Genomic DNA, 18,732 nt, shown 5'->3' with positions numbered 1-18,732 from the left:
GCGACTGAGTCGTGGACGAGACCAACTCCCGTGTTGCCGGGGGGGAGGTCGGCGAAACCATCGCGTGGAGCCCCCCCCCTCGCATGCTCACAGACGTGGAACATTCCACTATCATTCAAATCAACTTCGTCGTCGTGTTTTACCGTCGTATCGAAGCCGAATAACGGACAATCTGTAACAAATTAGCAATAACTGAGAGACGTGTGTGATCGATCCGTGTTATTGGTATCGCTATTTAAAGGGGGCGGCTCCGAGGCGCCGCGTCCTCCCCCCTCCTCCTCCCCAAGATGGCGGTGTAACGCGGCCATGTTCCACGGCGGGGAGACTGAGACAAGGGGGAATAATGAAAATTTCCCGCGTTTCTCTTCCGACCGTTCCAAACAGCAATGAATCTTGACTCGCTCTCATTGGCCCTATCGCAGATCGGCTACCTGGTGGACAATTTGACCAAGAAGAATTACAAGACGAGCCAACAGGAGATCTCTCACGTAAGTGCCTGGTGTGGGCCCTTCATGGCCTCCTCCCCTCCTTTGTCTACTGGTGCATCTTTTCTTGACGTTTCCCCTCTAATTCGACCCCCGTGTTCTCGTGTCTCGAGCTATATCGGGTGGCTGTGTTGTGTTCGACGGGGTGAGGCCGAGATTAACATTAAAGCGACGCGAAGCGACAAAGTCTTGGAAGCCTTCGCCTGGGTGGCGCCTGCGTGGTTTCCTGAATTGCGTGGTGTTTTCCGTGGGCTTTATATGCTACACAAATGCACTATTTAATCATGCACTAATGTAATAATGTATAAATAATGTCCCTTTATTTATATAGGAACGTTTTGTTGAGTTTGAAGACCTTTTTTTAGGAGAGGCCTACAATGGGATGTTTTGTCCCATTTAGGCCAAACTCCTTAGTATAGTCTAATCCTTAGTATAATTAGATGTGGTAGGTAACCGTAGAGCCAGGTGAATCCCACCACATACGATACGACACTAAGACACGCATTGGTCCGCACAGATCGATTCCATAATACATTTGCTACTGCCATGCCCTGACCACTACGCAGCCCAAGCCAACGGCACATTTGGGAATAAAAGTGGTGTTCGTAAAACGTCTCAATTCTCCCGGAGACTTGGGATGTGGTAAATGTGATCAGATATAGTAGTTACATTTATATCTTGTGGGAAATTTAATAGTCTCGTGTTTGGCTTTGGAAGTCCCAGATGCCAAGGGGCACAAATGGCCGCCTGTCCTGAGTCATGAACACAAAGTGGGCAGTGCTGACGGATACGAGTTGCGGTGTTCACTTTTATTTGCAGTGGCAGTAAAATCATTGCTGTGTCTTTCAAGGTTCACAATTATACGTTCGCCTTATTCTGCCACTTTTTTTTTCGTCCTATTTAAAAAAATAAGGCAGTTTGGCAATCCTTATTACTTTGCTGATTGACTGCCTTCTCAAAGAAATGAACGCGGCTGACCACGATGAATGTGAACGCAGCGAATCACGTGAACACAACACTCAGCCGAGCGGTGGTGGCGCAAGTCTAATCCAGTGCTCGAGGCGAGGGTGATCTATCACACACGTAGGCCTTAAAGTGTCATACCCCTGGCTTGCCAGAAGAATGCGATACAGTAACAATGTGGACACGACCTGTTCCATCTGGTATGGGATAGGGTTGCCCCCCTCGCGCGCTTGGGTAATTCGTTTATTAATACTCATTCTAGATTTGATGACGGACGCTTGTGTTGCGCCCGAAACGTCGTGATTTAATTTATTTTATACCTACGTGACTTTACCGAAAGAACCAAAGAGTATTAGTCCTCGATTAACTCAACCTCTTAATACATCTAGTACTAGATGGTTGGCGCTGGCTCACTGCCTGTCTGTCTTCCAGCGTGCTTGTGGTTGCTCGAAGTGTGCAATTTGCATAAACGATACGATATAAAATGTAACTAGACCGGCAACGGTATTGTTTTGTTAATGAGGCATATGTCCATATTGCTAGGTATATCCGCAATCGCCAAATGGTGTATTTCCTTCATACCATCCGTTAAAATATAGTCTGTCTCGCACGGCCCTTTGGCTATAATTTGTTTCGGCTTATTTGTATGGCTGAAAAAGGCGTAGATCAACTATTATAATGTTACAGTCAGATGGTTATGCCAGGTAATTGCGTCACGAGTAGAATAGTTTTGCTGTGATGCCTCTTTCGTATTTATGAATCGGGTATGGGGGTCGTACGTTCCATGATTACTCAGTTGCACACTGAAGCATTTGTGCTTCAAGTTTTCGCACTGCTATATATTGTGTCGATGTGGGTTATGGTTGCCCATATGCTGCATGGAAAATCAAAGATCTGTAGGATCTTGCACGTGATGTCTGTAATGTGTGGTCTCCAAGTATCAGGTTTGAAATTGCATTGTCGAAGGGGGTTTTTCAATTGTCTCTTCACATGAAAATATCTGGATTATACCAGGAACTTGGATTCTTTTAGAACATACGCTGTTAATGAGTTATGAAACTGATAACGGGCAGACCTGCAGAATCTCCCTTTGTGGGCCTGGTTTTAAACTGCCTTGTTTGTCTTGTGTGCCCAGCTTGTGAGCAACCACGGCCCCGAGGCAGACAGACATCTGCTTCGTTGCCTCTTCTCTCATGTGGATTTCAGCGGCGATGGTAAAAGTAGCGGCAAAGATTTCCATCAGGTACAAACGTTCTCTGGTTGTAATCGTTTGTTTTCTATACATGTTCATTGTCACTGAAATGTTGTGTTTGTGGCATAGTATCTTTTATTACCTTGATGGCAATCTTTGACATTTTGTTGACTTCTCAGACCCAGTTTCTGATCCAAGAGTGCATTGCGTTGATAACCAAGCCAAACTTTGTATCAACGCTTTGCTACGCCATCGACAATCCCTTGCACTATCAGAAGGTATGATATTTGTTTCTTCAAATATAATCCCATAATTTTTTAAAGGTCGTGGTAAATGAACAATATTGCTATCAGTACTTAAACATAACACTTGTTTTTGCTCCCATTTTATTTTAGAGCCTCCGACCATCCCCTCATTTGCTTACTCAGCTCAGCAAAGTGTTGAAGTTGAGCAAAGTTCAAGAGGTATGGAATTATTTTGAGTTTCTTTTAATCACATACACGTTTTAAGATGTTCTTACAATGGTGCTTTCTTTGTAAATTCACTCTTAACCTTTGTCAAATTTCTAGGTGGTGGTTGGTCTTGCACTGCTAAACTCTTCGAATCAAGACCTCCAGGGATTTGGTAAGTGTTTGAAAGTAATTGTTTACATTTGTGAAAAAAATACTTAATTACATTTTTTCACGTAGAGTTTCATAATGTAACTTGAGTGGTCTTGTTTGTCTCAGCGGGGCAGTTTGTGAAACAGAAGCTGCCGGATTTGCTGCGATCGTACGTTGATAGCGAGGTTGGTGGGCAGCAGGAGGGTGGCTTCCAGGACATTGCCATCGAGTTGCTGCATCTGCTACTTTCTCTGCTGCTCTACGGGCCGCGGGGAACTTTTTGCGTTGCCCAAGAGCAGCTGCAGGCTTTCCTGCAGACATTACGCAAAGGTATGTTTGTGGCTGTGGTTTTGCATTAAAATATAAAAAAACAGTTACAAACGGTGTTCTTTAAGAGGCAATAAACCTAGACGTTGAGATCAAAAGAACAAAAGGTGACATTTGTGACCATAGGATCAGTCTTCCCATTACGCCTTTATGTTCCACTTGACACCACCATACTGCTTGTAAAATATGCACGTTGTTTTAGACCACCTCAAATGTGTCAATGGTGGTAACATCTTGGTTGCGAATCATTGCCCAATGCTATATACCGATGAATACAGTATAGCCCTCATACTGCTGTCTTGCGTTTCCTGGGTTTTGTAGACAAGCCCTCTTCTGTTCACTTGAGGAAAGTGGTACTGCCAAAGGCCATCCAATCATATCGTCTCAAGCATACCTTTGTCGAGAAGGCATCTTTGTGTGTAACTCTGTTTCCATTGTGGATGTACGCCTCTGCAGAAATGGTTATAATTAGTTAAATGTTTTTTTACAGCAAGTTAATTGCTTGTTTGTGGAGTTCTGGTTTTTCATGAGGCTTGTTTACCTTCTTGGACAGATTTCCCGAGGGAACGTTGCCCGGTGGTGCTATCACCGCTGCTATATCTTGACAAGGCAGACCTGCTGATGGACCGCCTCCTGCCTGATACATCCGGCATGGCCAAAACCTCAATGGAAGGCTCCTTGGCAGACCTCATGCAGGAGGTTGGATACAGCTGCTGTTCCAGGTTCGCATGAGTTTATTTTCTAATTAAAAAGTCTGGATGGTGTTTTGGCTTTACGTGCAAGGATATGTAATTTCTAACATCGTTGTAATTCTTTTTTTTTGCAGCATTGATGAATGCCGTACCCTCATCGTGCAGTTTGGCGTGAGGGATGTACAGGCATTGCAGGTGGCTCGGGTGTTGGGGATGATGGCAAGATCTCATTCCAGCTTGACAGATGGGATGCCATTGCAGGTAACTGTCATATTGGCTGGTATGCAGCATCTCTTTTTAAGCACGTCTTAAACGTCTTGACACCTTTTAAACGTCCCTCTCTTTGCAGTCTATATGTGGTCCTGGAGGAAGCATCTGGAGTGATGGGAAGGATAAGAGTGAATCGACTCAGACTCATACTTGGAATGTGGAAATTTTCATTGATGTTGTCAAAGACCCTGTAAGTATTTTAAGCTCACCATCTTGGACTGCTCTGTATACACTGGAGTTGTAATTTCTGGCATGTTTATTATAGTTTCAACTATTGCCTTAAAGATGGTGTTGTTTTTTCCAGAACCTGCACATTAATTTCAAGGAAGTGGCTTATGAGTTGGATCACCCTGGCTTTCAAATCAAGGATGGAAAGGGACTACAGATCGTTGTGTATGGCATACAAAAGGGATTGGGCATGGATGTCTTTCCGGTGGAACTTGTTTATCGTCCCTGGAAAAACACCGACGGGCAGGTATATTTGCCATTGATTTGTGTTTTTCGAAATTGTCTTCTGCTCGTGATTTATTTTAGTTTTTCACGATTTATGTATCATTCATGAATGTTTTTGTTTTCCAGATGTCTTTCATTCAGCACTCGTTGCTCAACCCAGATGTGTTTTGCTTTGCCGATTATGTCTGTCATACTGTGGTCACTGACATCCTCAAAGCCCCTCCAGAGGATGACAACAGAGAGATTGCTACCTGGTAATTATTACACGTTCTCACTGCACTATACTTTAGGTTACAGAAATCAATTCTGAAAATTATTCTAAAACTAAACATTTTAATGCTCAAATTATTTTGTGCAAAACCAATACCCTTGTGTGCCTTTCGTAGGAAATCACTGGATCTAATGGAAACATTACTGAGACTGGCAGAATCTGGGCACTATGAGCAGGTGAAGCAGCTGTTCAGCTTCCCACTCAAGCACTGCCCAGACCTGCTGGTGTTGGCGCTGCTACAAATCAACTGCACCTGGAACACACTGCGCCATGATCTCATCTCCTTGCTGATGCCCATCTTCTTGGGAAACCACCCCAACTCTGCCATCATCCTACACTACGCCTGGCACGGGCAGGTTCGTAGTGCTCACACCGGGATTGCAAGATTATCGCAGTCATGTTTTTGCTCTTCCGTCTGGCTTCAGATGTGAATTGTGACCAAATATGATGGACATTATTTCGACAGGGGCAGTCTCCTACCATCCGACAGCTCATCATGCACGCCATGGCCGAGTGGTACATGAGAGGAGAGCAGTACGATCAGACGCGCCTCTCCCGCATACTCGATGTGGCCCAAGACCTAAAAGTACGCACACTTTTCCGTAGTTTCATGATCGTGGGGGGGAAATGCTATGTAACTTATCTTTCCAGTGCACTACCTTTGAACTTGCTCTACCATGCTGTGGTAGTGCAAGCCAAGCAGTGGTGCTACATAAAATATCTTGCTATAACTGGGGTTTTTCATTTTCTCCAAGATTGAAAAACTCTTTTAAAAGTAAGACACAAACGATCTTTATATTTTTGTTCATATTGTTTAGATTAAACAAATGAATGGATTGTGTTGTAGTGTCAAAGGTTTAAATCCCTGTTTTACAGGCCCTCTCGATGCTGCTAAATGCCACGCCATTTGCCTTCGTCATTGATTTGGCTGTGCTGGCATCTCGTCGTGAATACCTAAAGCTTGACAAATGGCTCACAGACAAGATCCGTGAGCATGGGGTAGGTTCAAATACTTTTTTTGTAAAATGTAAGTGTTTGAAACAACAATAACGTGTTCTATTTTGCATTCCTAAATGAGATGCATCCCCGATTTAAATCTTTATATATAAATACCCAAGCTTTATTCTGAGCTATCCAAAATTTAAATCTTTGACCTGTTTAAGAGGAGTACGTGTATCTCGGCATTATGTGACGCCACAGTTCATCATTCTATTAAAATGGATTCGACTTGAGTGAAGTCACGAGGGTACTGAGGGTGACATGCATTCCTTTAACTTTAAAGTCTATTGAAGCTTCAAACTTACCCAGAAAAATAGTTTTGTGTAGAAATATTTTTGTGCATTGCATTCAACTATTAAAAATAAACATTTACCTGTTTGTGGTTGTGCTTCAGGAGCCATTCATACAAGCTTGTGTAAGCTTCCTGAAGCGGCGCTGCCCTTCAATCATGGGTGGTCTGCCCCCTGAAAAAGACCAACCGAAGAGTGCCCAACTTCCACCTGAAACCTTGGCTGCTATGTTGGCCTGCTTGCAGGCCTGTGCAGGGTATGTTTATAGTGGCAGAACATGTTTTCGCATGGTTTTCTAGACAACTCGGTAGTCTGTAATTGTATTATCTTTTTGTGTAAGATGGACTAAAAAGGTATGTGAATTAATAACCTTTCTTCCAACTTACTACTAAAGTATATGCTCCAAGTTTATTTTTTTTGTTCACTCTGGTTATATTTTCTCTTTGCCTGCAGCAATGTATCGCAAGAGCTTTCGGAGACTATACTGACCATGGTAGCAAACTGCAGTAACGTGATGAATAAGGCTCGGCAGCCTCCACCGGGCGTAATGCCCAAAGGCCGTGTTTCGAGCACGAGCACACTGGACTCCATCTCGCCTGTGCAGGTCAGGACACCTGAGAGGGTAATTACTGTTTTTTGTTCTACACCTAATTCTCACCTGCGTGAAATAAGCTTTTTTTTCATTGAAGATAAAAGTGCACCGCAACAATATATGCTGTATTTTAATGACTCATCATTAGTGCTACATAGCAGCAGTAAAATTTCACTTCGAAAATGTACAGGCTTTGCATTAAAGTGCAGCAACATTAAGTTTAACGTTTTTGTTCACTCTAATTATAGTTGGTCCATTTGTTTTTAAAATGCCGTAAATAGCTGCGTGCTGTATAACATCCTATATTATTGGCCGTAATGAAACACAATTCTAAACATTGTCACAATGCTGGTCTGTTCCTTCAGCTGGATGCACTATCCAGTATTGCCTCTCTCAACATCAGTGGAGCAGCACCTGCCCACGCCGGTGGTATGCAGGCCTTTCCACCCAACCTTGGACAAACCTTCAATGCACCTCCGTCACCAGCCAAGGCCTTTCCTCCGCTCTCGGCACCTAGCCAATCTCCATTCTCCAGCCTTGGGCTTACCTCCCAGCTGCCCGTGCCAGGTTAGGTCTTTTCTCGAATGAATGTATATTATTTTAATAGTGTACAATTTAATGAGCGCTTCTAATCCTTTGATCTACAATTTTTACAGTATTGTGCACCTACTTTGAACCTGTGCATGGCTCTATCAGTAGTGGTACAGGCCAAGCATAGGTGCTATAAAAAGTCTTGCTATAACTGGGGTTTTCTTGCAATATCTTCAACTTGAAAACTCTTTTAAAAGTAAGAAACAAATTATCAGTCATCTATATCGGAAACATTTTTAGATGGCTTGTATAAATATACTTATTCACACTGACTTGCCAATACAAGTTTATTTCTGGATAACACTAGCTAATGAGGCATTCTGTGGGCAACACCATTTTAAAGGGGTTATGTTAATCGACTCTGAAAAAGAGCTTAATAGCTCATCGGATTCCTCTATTCTAAATACAGATTCTGATTGACTGCACATTTACATTGTTAACTATAATTGAAGGTCTTGGAAGTGGAGGCCTGAGTGGGATGAGCAGCTCGAACCTGGGACTGCAAGGCGTTGGCACAAGCGATCCATTCAGCCAGCGCAAGCTCAACCTCCCGGGGATAAACCCCCCAGCCTTCCAGCAGAGTAAGCTGAAGCCGTGTAAGTGGGTGGTGTGTTTGGTCCATCCCAAGCTGCTGCATGCTTAATAATCCATGCTTTGTAATCTCCTAACCTCTGGTTTTACAGTATCTTACCAATGTGTATTATTGTTAATACATTGCTAAATTGGTGTGATACTTCATAATCACTTTTGTCTTTTGTGCTTTGTTTAGATTAACTTAAGTCCTTTTAATTGTCAGCATGCACTTGCTCCATCTCACTTTGCTGCTCCATGTAAATGTCCTAGTAGCTATTACATTTTTGCTTTTCATCAAATAAAGAGAAAAGTGCTTATCAGTTTTACATGCATTGTATCGTTTCTGGACATTGTTCAGAGGTCCTTTTTTTGCTTGGAACACAAGCCATTGGCGTCCTCCCTTGTGGAATCACAGTTTTCATGGCTTTTAACAATTCCTTTTGATCACTGCATTTTAGCTCTTTGACGTGGCTGTTTTGCTTGGCATTGCTCCTCCATGCTTTCCACTAAGCCATCCTGAGTGAATGAGTTGAGTGATTTGAAATTGTCATTTGTTCTTTGTGCATTCATGTTGCTTTTGGAAATCATTCTGGTGCATGATAATATCCTTAATTGATGCGATAACATACCTTCATATGTATCGTTCCTGTAACTTGTAAATATTTTTGGTAGTTTAGTTCGTAATATGCATGAATGTGCTGTTCTGGTTCTGAGGTACTAAGTAGTGTTTTTCCCCAGCTGACCTATCACAGGTTTCTCCAGAGATGAGTCAGCAGTTCAGTAAGGAGATTGATGACGAGGCAAACAGCTACTTCCAACGCATCTACAACCAACCCCCCCACCCCACCATGTCTGTGGATGAGGCACGTACTTGCTTAAACCCCACTTTTAAAAAAGCTGTAATCCAAAATATAAATAGCTCCTTGTAAATATATACCAAGGCTGTGTCCCAGAAGGTCTGGAAATGTAATTCTTCGTTAGTAAGAAACTACATAATTTTTGCTCCTTCCAAGGGACATTAAAAGTTCTAACTTAGACTGCACAAATGTCATTGTCATACTGAAGGTAAACCTTTTTAAGTGTCAATTTTTTTTCAGACTTGACGGCTTATATTCAAGTACAAAATGATCTGTTGGTATTACATCTTAATATTTGTCTTTTGTCAACGCGAAAACTTTTTTACTGATTGGCCGTGTCGGGTGGTGGAGGGTTTGCGACACATTCATAAAGAACGCGATCTAACCCAAAAACCTTTATTATGAATTTATATTTCTTGTTGGATTTTAGGTTTTTGCCATTTGCTTTGGTTTTATTTTTTAACGAAGGGTTGTACGTGCTGCTTGTCTGTTCAGGTGCTGGAAATGTTGCAGAGTTTCAAGGACTCGAACAACAAACGAGAGCGAGAAGTGTTCAACTGCATGCTGCGCAATCTGTTTGAAGAGTACCGCTTCTTCCCACAATACCCGGACAAAGAGCTGCACATCACAGCCTGCCTGTTTGGGGGCATTATTGAGAAGGGGCTCGTGACATACATGGCCCTGGGCCTTGCCCTACGCTATGTGCTGGAGGCCCTGCGCAAGGCCTTTGGCTCCAAGATGTACTATTTTGGCATTGCCGCTCTGGACCGTTTCAAAAACAGGTGCAGTACCTTTCTAATTATTTTCTTGGGCAATAAAGCCTGCTGCTTATTGCTGTGTGACCAAATTATGTTGTTTTATATGCTTCCTTTTAAAGCATAATGGAGACAATAGCCAAATGTTTACTTTTTAATGTTGATTGAAAAATTGAGATTTATCGTTTACAACATTGTATTTTTTTTTAGATTGAAAGATTATCCCCAATACTGTCAGCACCTTGCATCGATTGCACACTTCAGCCAGTTCCCACATCACTTGATAGAGGTAAGCGGATGATTTTCCTGGAGTTGAAACAATGCTAGTATGTAAACTATCACTACACTTCTGTATATTGCTTACTGTCGTATTATAAGCATTGGCAGGGCTGCTGAGGCGAGATTTTGAGCTAAATGTTATCTATTTATAAAGGCTAATCGCTGTAGATATAACAATTACCATGTTTTTATATGGACAATGCAAGAAACATGGCTACTTGGTTTGATTAATCCCCCTTTTAAAATGGTGGAAATTATCTTATTTTCCTTAAACCTATTAAAATCATCACATTTACAGAATGTAGGTACCTAGTGATACCTATGCAAATGATCTCGCCCAATCGTCAGTATTGCCACTACTTTCATACTTTTTTATAACACAGAATAGTATCATTGACCTCGTGATTATTTCTGAAAATGCGCACGCACTGAATAAAACCGTTTGTGCATATTTTAAAAAATACAAGTAAATTTACTATGACTGCATTAATGAATAATTTGAGCACTTGTTTTGTCGGAGCGGAGGTGACTGGAGCCGCCATCGATTCTGCTTCCCCCACACAGTACATCGAGTACGGACAACAGTCTCGAGACCCTCCTGTGAAGATGCAGGGCTCCATCACCACACCCGGCAGCATCGCACTGGCCAGTAGTCTGAGCCACACCAAGCCCAGCTTGCCCAGCCCTGCCATCACCACTATGGCGCCACCCTCTGCCCTTGCCAACACACTCGTCCCCAAGGCAACAACTGGAACCAAAACGACACCCACCAACTTTAAGAAAGATGCCCCGGTGTGTTTTCAATCTTACACACACAAATTATTGCACTTGTGTTTAACTGTAAAATGCGTGTGCCGTCTACTTACGAATAAACATTTGATTCCTTGCTATCATTCACTAGAGTAGACCATTGTGCTTGCGTCGTGGTTGAAATTTATTCACTTTGCAATTTCCATGCGTTTGCTCAATTGAGATTGCACATCGTTACACCACCTAAGAATGATGTGAATACCAAATGTAAATTATGCAATTCTCTTGTCCTAAATAAGTGTAAATAGATGTACAATGTAAAAATGCAGTTGTCTTGCTTTTGCTTATCTGTTATGTACTTTGTTTATTTTCACAGCCTTCCATTAACACGACAAACATTGACACTTTGCTGGTGGCAACAGACATCTCGGATCGCATCATTGAACCCCAAGAGAGCGTTCAAGACAAAATATTTTTCATTTTCAACAACCTCTCGCAGTCCAACATGGCACAGAAGGTTTGTTTTTGTTTAGACATTTAATGCATACAAATGTAAGCAGTTAAATTACTTGTCACAATTTGGTTTTAACTATTTTTGGATAATGGCCTGTCCCACGCAAGTCATTGCATTTATCATGAGTGTTGTGTCAATATGAATCAATGCATTATCTACTTTTGTAGCATACTTGCATAACATTTATATTTTGTGGCCGTATTTATAGCTAAAACCACAATGCAGCACAAACCCTTGTGTCATCTAACTGGTCCATCTCTTATCGCAGACTGAGGAACTAAAGGACAGTGTAAAAGACGAGTCCATGCCTTGGATAGCGCAATACCTGGTGATGAAGAGAGTGAGCATTGAGCCAAATTTTCATGGGCTCTACTCAAACTTCCTCGACACCCTGAAAAATCCGGACTTCACTAAAATAGTGCTCAATGAAACGTACAGGAACATCAAGGTATGTTTGTGATGTGATTTTATAATGTGTGCTAGAATTGTAATTCCACTGCATCGGGAAGACTTAACATTTAAATGAAAATATTGTGCTGTTTGGATAGTTTTGCCGTGGGTAAATGTATATAAAAAAAAAAAAAATTTTACCCATTTATTAAAGATTGGTCCTAATTTCTGTCTGATGTTTTTGTTTTTTAGGTGCTGCTAACATCTGACAAGCAGGCTGCAAATTTTTCAGACCGTTCCCTTCTAAAGAATCTGGGTCACTGGTTGGGAATGGTGACCCTGGCTAAGAATAGGCCTATTCTGCAGATAGTAAGTTTAACCACAATTTCAATTCATTACCAATATGGATTACCTGGTGAAGTTTTGTCCTACTATTGAATGTTAACACTACGACTGGGTTTGTTTCAGGACATAGATGTCAAGTCTCTGCTCCTTGAGGCATACATGAAAGGACAGCAAGAGCTACTCTATGTTGTTCCATTTGTAGCCAAAGTGCTGGAGTCCTGCTCTAAGAGTCTGGTGAGAAACTTAGTTTTATGCTCTAGCGATGGTCAAATTCATATTGATTTGTACACCTTGCTAAGTGTTTCTGAAAATGTTTCCATTTTTATGCACGTTGTAATTAACACGAGTGCTGTTGTTGACATGATTAATTCGTTAGGATATTTTTGTGCAAACCGCAGAGCACCCGTGAAAAGTGTACCGCATGTGTTTACCGATGTAATGCGAGTGCTGGCTGAAGCTGTGTAATTCCAGCCTTGTGTACTCTTGATCTCGTGCGAATGACATCCTGTTGTGGGGGCAGGTGTTTCGTCCTCCAAACCCCTGGACCATGGCAATCATGAACGTGCTTGCCGAATTGCATCAGGAACCAGACCTAAAGGTGTGCAGAGGGTTACATACCTTTATTTTATTTCATATATATCAAAATACAACGGGTGCATTTTTTTGTTTGCTTTAGCAGCTTTATGTATGTTCCTGTGGGTGACTGCAACCATCTCCTGTCTTCCTTGGGCCACAGCTGAACTTGAAATTTGAGATAGAAGTTCTCTGCAAGACTCTGGCGCTTGACATCAATGAGCTGAAGCCTGGCAACTACCTCAAGGACAAAGATCGCATGAAGAGTGTGGAGGAACAGCTTTCTGCACCCAAAAAGGAGGTGAAGCCAGTTGATGAAGTATTGGTTCAACCACCTCCTGTCACCACTGGTAAGCCAAATTCTGGCCACTGGGTCAATATTTTGATGTCTGCATCAAAATATTTGTATTTGCTAGTTATTGTTTCAAATTGTCCTTTCAGTTTTTCGTGTTATACATTTTTGACATTTCATCTGTTGCTGAGTGTGGAATAACTCTCGCCACTGAAATCCTTACTACCTCTTTATAGTGATAACAAGTGGAACGACCACAACTACCACAGCAGCTGGACCTCCGCAACCCCAGTTCAATTTCTATGATATCAACGTGTACTCGCTCACCGGTCTGGCTCCGCATGTCAGCATTGCTCCCAGCGTGAGTACCAACCTTGACATTGACCACTCAACCATCCAACATTAGTACAAGCCTTTTAATTGTATTTTTGTTGAAGTGTGTTTATTACACAATGAATCGTCACAAATATGTTCTTGCACTACAATGAACGTGCATTGAATCGCGAGTTTTAATTGGTTATGAAAATTGTATTCTTACAAAATACAGCCTATTGAAGCAAATCAATCTTTGACACTGACTAATGAGACTAAACCTGCCAATAAAGAATATCTTGAGTTGAAATCCAACTCATCTACACTCTATTGAAGGGTTGTGGTGGGGGGAGAGTGGTAATCATTGTCCCCTACTCGTTATAAAACCTGAGGTTACTTTTTTGATCTTTGTAAAAATGCGTTGTTTGGTACGTGTGATTTTTGGAGCAGATCGGGCTGTTTCAGACACATCCACATCTGAAACAGTGCGTGCGGCCGTCGCTGGAGCGCGCCGTGCAGGAGCTGGTACACCCAGTCGTCGAGCGATCCATCAAGATCGCCATGACCACGTGCGAGCAGATTGTTCGTAAGGATTTTGCGCTGGACCCAGAGGAAAGCCGCATGCGCGCAGCGGCGCAGCACATGATGCGCAACCTGACAGCCGGCATGGCAATGATCACGTGCCGAGAGCCCCTGATGGTCAGCATTGCTAATAACCTGAAGAACAACTTCCTGGCGACCCTACGGGTGAGCCTTGACGAGCACATCATTGTAAGTTATTTCGGATGTGTGAGGTTTTTTATATCTCAACACTTAATGCTGTTCATATTTCTAACTCCACATTTTGTATTGGTGTTTTTGGTGATTTGCTTTTATAAGGGAGCCGAGCAACTGCGTGTTGCCATATCTGCAAAATGTGTTCCTCCTGAGCATATTTACTTGTTTTTACATAATCCATGAAGCCCCTAAACCAATTGTTACAATAGATAAAGCTGTGTCCCCAATACATGGAATTTGAGCAAGGTTATAAATGAAATATACAAGCAAATGTTTATATTAAAAATAATTGTACTCTGCACAAGTGTTTTGGCACCGTTGCGTTGGAGCCTATGGGGTGTAAGCTTGTCTGAATTGCGTGTTTCCATGACTACAGTTGTGTAATCTCCTAAAAACGTGTGGCCACCTCATTGGTACTGGCTTGCTAAGTTAATATTTGTTTATGTTCTGCACAGGGACCAGCTACATTCCCACAGAAGGATATTATTGACCAGGCAGCAAACCAGCTTGCTCAGGACAACTGTGAGCTGGCATGCTGCTTCATCCAGAAGATGGCTGTTGAGAAAGCTGGCCCTGAAATGGACAAAAGACTTGCTACCGTAAATGTGTTTTTTTTACTGCCATTAGCACCGACGTATATTTGTGTTTTACAGCTATGCCTGCAAATAACCAAATCTGTTATGCCTCCATTTATTCACTTGTATTGTGCGTGTTTGCAGGAATTTGAGTTGAGAAAGCATGCACGTCAGGAGGGACGGAGATATTGTGACCCTGTGGTGCTCACTTACCAGGCTGAACGCATGCCCGAGCAGATCCGACTGAGAGTGAGCAAAGCTGATGTGCCATTTAATATCACCCATCCTCTGCATTGATGCGTTTTTAAAACCATAGTCGGTCATTGAGTTTGTGGAATGGTTTCATACGAATTGTCTTTGAGTAGCTATTCTCAGAGCCTCGCTTTTATATGGGTTCTTGTATTGCAGGTGGGTGGTGTAGACCCCAAACAGCTGGCTGTATATGAAGAGTTTGCTCGCTGCATCCCAGGATTTCTGCCCAACAATGACATCACACAGCCTACTGGATTCCTCACGAAGCCCATGCAGGTATTTATGGCCAGATTGAGAATTAAAAAATCCCTGATGAATTGTTTAAAAAATCCCTAACAGTGTGGGAAGCCTTAAGCCAACTTTAGATTGACTTGAGGGCCCTACATAATAGATTTTCATGAAATTAAGCGGTGTTCTTTTCCTTAGTATTTTTGTATTTGTGCATTCCTTTTGGATTTGATTGTGTATTATCTTTCTGTGTGGCACACCCCCACCTGGTAGCAGCAATGGGGGACAGACGACATCACGGCTGTGTACGACAAGTGCATTGCGGAGCTGGAGCACTGCCTGCACACGCTCCCTGGCACTGTCGCCATGAACCCGCATGTTGCTGCCATGCAATCCCTGCTCGAGGCCGTCCTGCTGGCCAGGAACTCTCGCGAAATCGTGACAGCCGTCGCCCTGCTGCAGAAGGTATTGCTGCTGTGCGCACTTTGGCATGGAGTTTTGTGTAGAGGCTTGCATTGCTACCATCAAAGGCTGCACACTAACACGTCAAGACGACACTGTCTTTTGTGCCATAGAAACGACTCTACAGAGCCTCTTTAAGCACTTCCATGTGTCCTTTTTCTTGCAGGCGGTGGAAGGACTTCTGGATGCCACGGTGGGTGGTGATCATGAGATCATCGTGCGTTACAGGGATTGCCACCTGCTGGTGCTGAAAGCTGTTCAAGATCCCCGAGCCTATGGCCCTATGTGGACCAGCAAGCAGGTCACAAGGTATAATTGGTGCCATATACATTCGCCCATGATAATAAACTTGAATGACCCACCCCTCCTGGACATCTATGAAAAGAGATTCATAGCTCATAGGATTCCTCCATTTTTTTTAATCTGAATACGTTGAGGTTTCTGTACGTCCATTGTAACACTATCTTTGGTTGCAGGTGCTTGATGGAGTGTCGCGATGAATACCGCTACAATGTAGAGGCTGTGGAACTGCTCATTTGCCACCACCTGGTCAACATGCAGCAGTACGACATCCACCTTGCGCAGGTGAACTTAGTCTTTTAAGCATCTTTTTTATTCTTAACTGCCAACCTTTTTTGCATGTGCCAAAAAATAATCTAATGATTCGTTGCGCATGTCCACATTTTGCAGATTAATACCATGTCGGCATTGACCTGGCACTGCTCAGAATTTGTTTTAATATAAAAAGTCACTCGTGATTGGTATTCGGTTTACAGATGATGGCGGAAAATAAGTATTAACTTAGTACACTTAATTCACTATCAGCTCCAAGGACTAAATATTTTAGTTCAGTACAGAGAACGTAAAAGGCCTTAACTACACAGTGAGTACTATTAAATGGGTATCAAATGGTTTGGTAATGTAATTTTCTTTTAACCAAAGTTGTATGCTATTGATGCATTCCTGAAAGAGTTAAACATCTTAATTTCTTTGTCTCATGACGTTGCACTTGTATAACTAAAACTACACTAATTTGAGGAATACGTGCATAGCATTTTGTGAGCAAAGTGAATTGGATGGCATTTTTCTGTTTGACACAGTCGATGGAGAATGGGCTGAACTACATGGCGGTGGCGTTCGCTATGCAGCTGGTGCGTATCCACCTTGTGGAGGAACGGGGCACCCCGCAGATTACAGAGGCTGACCTCTTCAACACCATTGAGACACTGATGAGAATCAACGCCCACTCTCGCGTCAACGCTCCTGAAGGGTACGTTTTAGGCTCAACCACTAACTGTTAAGTGAAAAACCTTCAGGCTCAATTGAAAAAGCAGAGCTGTAATATAGCTTGGGTATTATCTCGGCTTTTTTTTCTGGGTTGACTGCCATCACTTTGAAACTTCGTGAATGAGAATTATTTAAACCTGTCGGCAAGAGTATTGCTATCACAGTTGTAGCATTTTAAAAAATGCAGGAGTAAACCGGCAGTTAAATCACTACTCTACTTCTGGTTGTATTTCAATATCTCATAAAAATTGCTTCAAATGTTTTCCTACAGCCTGGGACATGGTTATTGCTATTCATATAGCTCCGATGTAGTACACGTGTGTAATGTTGTTACATACCCTCCCCATATACTATAGCTGAGTCGTATACAGTGCATAGTGTGCTGTGTAGTGTGTGTAATTGGGATCGGACGTTGTAGGATGAACGTTGAGATGTATAAGAGCACAGGGTGACCATTAAGATCTTCATTGGTGTATAATAAGGTAGGCACTGATAAGAGGTTGACAGGTATGCATCCTCTCACCATGTGCTATATCTGAGCTGTTTCCAGTAAATGGCGAGGGTGTTTAGAAAATAAGTGTCAAATAAAAGTGACATCGGTGATAAATCATACATAGTGAAATAAGACTAATGAGGTGTCGTCCATTAATATTGTGCAACAATACATACAGATATAGTAGAAAAAAATGGAGGCACTTTCTGGCAATCCCCGAATTTACAAACGCACGCACAAAAATACTAACTTTTTAAAAATACTATTCTTTGGTTATTTTGGTGAAGTCCGTAGATAGAAAAATAATAAAATGATTTTTTAAATAAATTTAAATAAAACCCTAATGTCGACTGTAGCCTGGTTCTTAATTTGAGTGAGGTACTGGCAGTCTATAATGTAGACTTATTCTTGGTTCTTTAAGTAATACAAAAAATAGCCAGTATGCTTGCAGAGTTCTATCGTCTTGGAGAAATCATTTTCGTGTGAGCCAGCCGCATTAAAATAATGATCAGCCACGGCAGAAGTATTGGCCCTACCATGTTTCAAATCTGCCTTATGCTCCCGAACGCGGTCCGAGACATGTCGTTTAGTTTCCCCAATATAACTGCTGCCGTAGATACAGCTTAGTTTGTAGATGCCGGGATATTGCATGTCAGGATTCTTGTCCTTCACAGATGGGATCAGATCATGAATTGTATGTAGTGTTTAAATCGGACCTGGATCTTGTGTTTTGTTCAGGGTTTTGGAAATCTTTTTGGTTACCCCTGCTATGTATGACAAGGTGATTTGCAACACGGTATGACCAGTACTTCTGCCGTGGCTGGTAATTATTTTAATGTGGCTGGCTCACGAAAATTGTCTCCAAGACGATGGTACTTTGCAAGCCTACTGGATATCAAAGATTCGTTCATGAAGTCATCCATTTATACAGACACAATTTCAACCGAGAGGATGGTTATAAACTCGGCAATCATTGGAAAGATGTCCTCAACCACTTTGGGTCATGATTTGATTTGTGTTTTGTCGTCAACCTCCACCGTCAGCTGTGTGCGTCTGTGGAGCGAGGTGCAGTGATTGGCTGGCGGCCCTTTGATTTGTGTAGATCCGCTGCGTTGGCGTTTTCTCCCACATTAAAATTAGCTGCCCCGCCCATGCTGCTGACACACTTGGGCTAGGCCCATCTCTAAACCTTTATAAACGGTTCGCCTTTAGAGGCTAATCCCCCTTTTCCTGATGACGACCGCTTGTGTTGCGATGGAAACGTCGTGTTTTTTTTGTATTACCGAAAGAA

The 18,732-nt window shown here is 42.3% G+C and overlaps 1 protein-coding gene and 1 non-coding gene across 16 annotated transcripts in view; both read left to right on the top strand.

Annotated features, from left to right (window-relative positions):
* Positions 1 to 255: 255 nt before the first annotated feature.
* CNOT1 (CCR4-NOT transcription complex subunit 1) overlaps positions 256 to 18,732 on the top strand; it is a 31,359-nt gene continuing 12,882 nt past the window's right edge. For 2 of the 15 annotated variants that reach the window (XM_078606985.1, XM_078606987.1), the window contains exons 1-37: positions 256 to 488; positions 2,584 to 2,691; positions 2,820 to 2,918; positions 3,036 to 3,104; positions 3,210 to 3,264; positions 3,369 to 3,572; positions 4,123 to 4,291; positions 4,396 to 4,522; positions 4,611 to 4,721; positions 4,836 to 5,006; positions 5,111 to 5,238; positions 5,371 to 5,611; positions 5,722 to 5,841; positions 6,132 to 6,254; positions 6,649 to 6,800; positions 6,998 to 7,148; positions 7,502 to 7,703; positions 8,180 to 8,308; positions 9,039 to 9,163; positions 9,653 to 9,939; positions 10,123 to 10,201; positions 10,756 to 10,983; positions 11,318 to 11,458; positions 11,724 to 11,903; positions 12,098 to 12,214; positions 12,314 to 12,424; positions 12,711 to 12,788; positions 12,927 to 13,113; positions 13,292 to 13,416; positions 13,818 to 14,138; positions 14,600 to 14,743; positions 14,864 to 14,968; positions 15,128 to 15,247; positions 15,473 to 15,664; positions 15,828 to 15,970; positions 16,138 to 16,246; positions 16,762 to 16,931. In XM_078606985.1, coding sequence (XP_078463111.1) covers positions 387 to 488; positions 2,584 to 2,691; positions 2,820 to 2,918; positions 3,036 to 3,104; positions 3,210 to 3,264; positions 3,369 to 3,572; positions 4,123 to 4,291; positions 4,396 to 4,522; positions 4,611 to 4,721; positions 4,836 to 5,006; positions 5,111 to 5,238; positions 5,371 to 5,611; positions 5,722 to 5,841; positions 6,132 to 6,254; positions 6,649 to 6,800; positions 6,998 to 7,148; positions 7,502 to 7,703; positions 8,180 to 8,308; positions 9,039 to 9,163; positions 9,653 to 9,939; positions 10,123 to 10,201; positions 10,756 to 10,983; positions 11,318 to 11,458; positions 11,724 to 11,903; positions 12,098 to 12,214; positions 12,314 to 12,424; positions 12,711 to 12,788; positions 12,927 to 13,113; positions 13,292 to 13,416; positions 13,818 to 14,138; positions 14,600 to 14,743; positions 14,864 to 14,968; positions 15,128 to 15,247; positions 15,473 to 15,664; positions 15,828 to 15,970; positions 16,138 to 16,246; positions 16,762 to 16,931 — 5,423 coding nt within the window. In that variant the 5' untranslated portion in view covers positions 256 to 386. Of the gene's footprint in view, positions 489 to 2,583; positions 2,692 to 2,819; positions 2,919 to 3,035; positions 3,105 to 3,209; positions 3,265 to 3,368; positions 3,573 to 4,122; positions 4,292 to 4,395; positions 4,523 to 4,610; positions 4,722 to 4,835; positions 5,007 to 5,110; positions 5,239 to 5,370; positions 5,612 to 5,721; positions 5,842 to 6,131; positions 6,255 to 6,648; positions 6,801 to 6,997; positions 7,167 to 7,501; positions 7,704 to 8,179; positions 8,324 to 9,038; positions 9,164 to 9,652; positions 9,940 to 10,122; positions 10,202 to 10,716; positions 10,984 to 11,317; positions 11,459 to 11,723; positions 11,904 to 12,097; positions 12,215 to 12,313; positions 12,425 to 12,710; positions 12,789 to 12,926; positions 13,114 to 13,291; positions 13,417 to 13,817; positions 14,139 to 14,599; positions 14,744 to 14,863; positions 14,969 to 15,127; positions 15,248 to 15,472; positions 15,665 to 15,827; positions 15,971 to 16,137; positions 16,247 to 16,761; positions 16,932 to 18,732 lie in introns of all 15 variants that reach the window. The other 13 variants (XM_078606982.1, XM_078606986.1, XM_078606984.1 and 10 more) reach the window with 9 other exon arrangements.
* LOC144727842 (small nucleolar RNA SNORA76) lies at positions 5,908 to 6,043 on the top strand. Its single transcript, XR_013587453.1, has one exon. It is a non-coding gene; the product is annotated as a small nucleolar RNA SNORA76 (small nucleolar RNA).

Source organism: Lampetra planeri, chromosome 26 (assembly GCF_965212315.1).
Source record: "Lampetra planeri chromosome 26, kcLamPlan1.2.h2, whole genome shotgun sequence".
In the NCBI taxonomy this organism is placed as follows: domain Eukaryota; kingdom Metazoa; phylum Chordata; class Hyperoartia; order Petromyzontiformes; family Petromyzontidae; genus Lampetra; species Lampetra planeri.
Note: the sequence above shows the minus strand (reverse complement) of the source record. Positions and strands in the feature narration are given on the sequence as shown.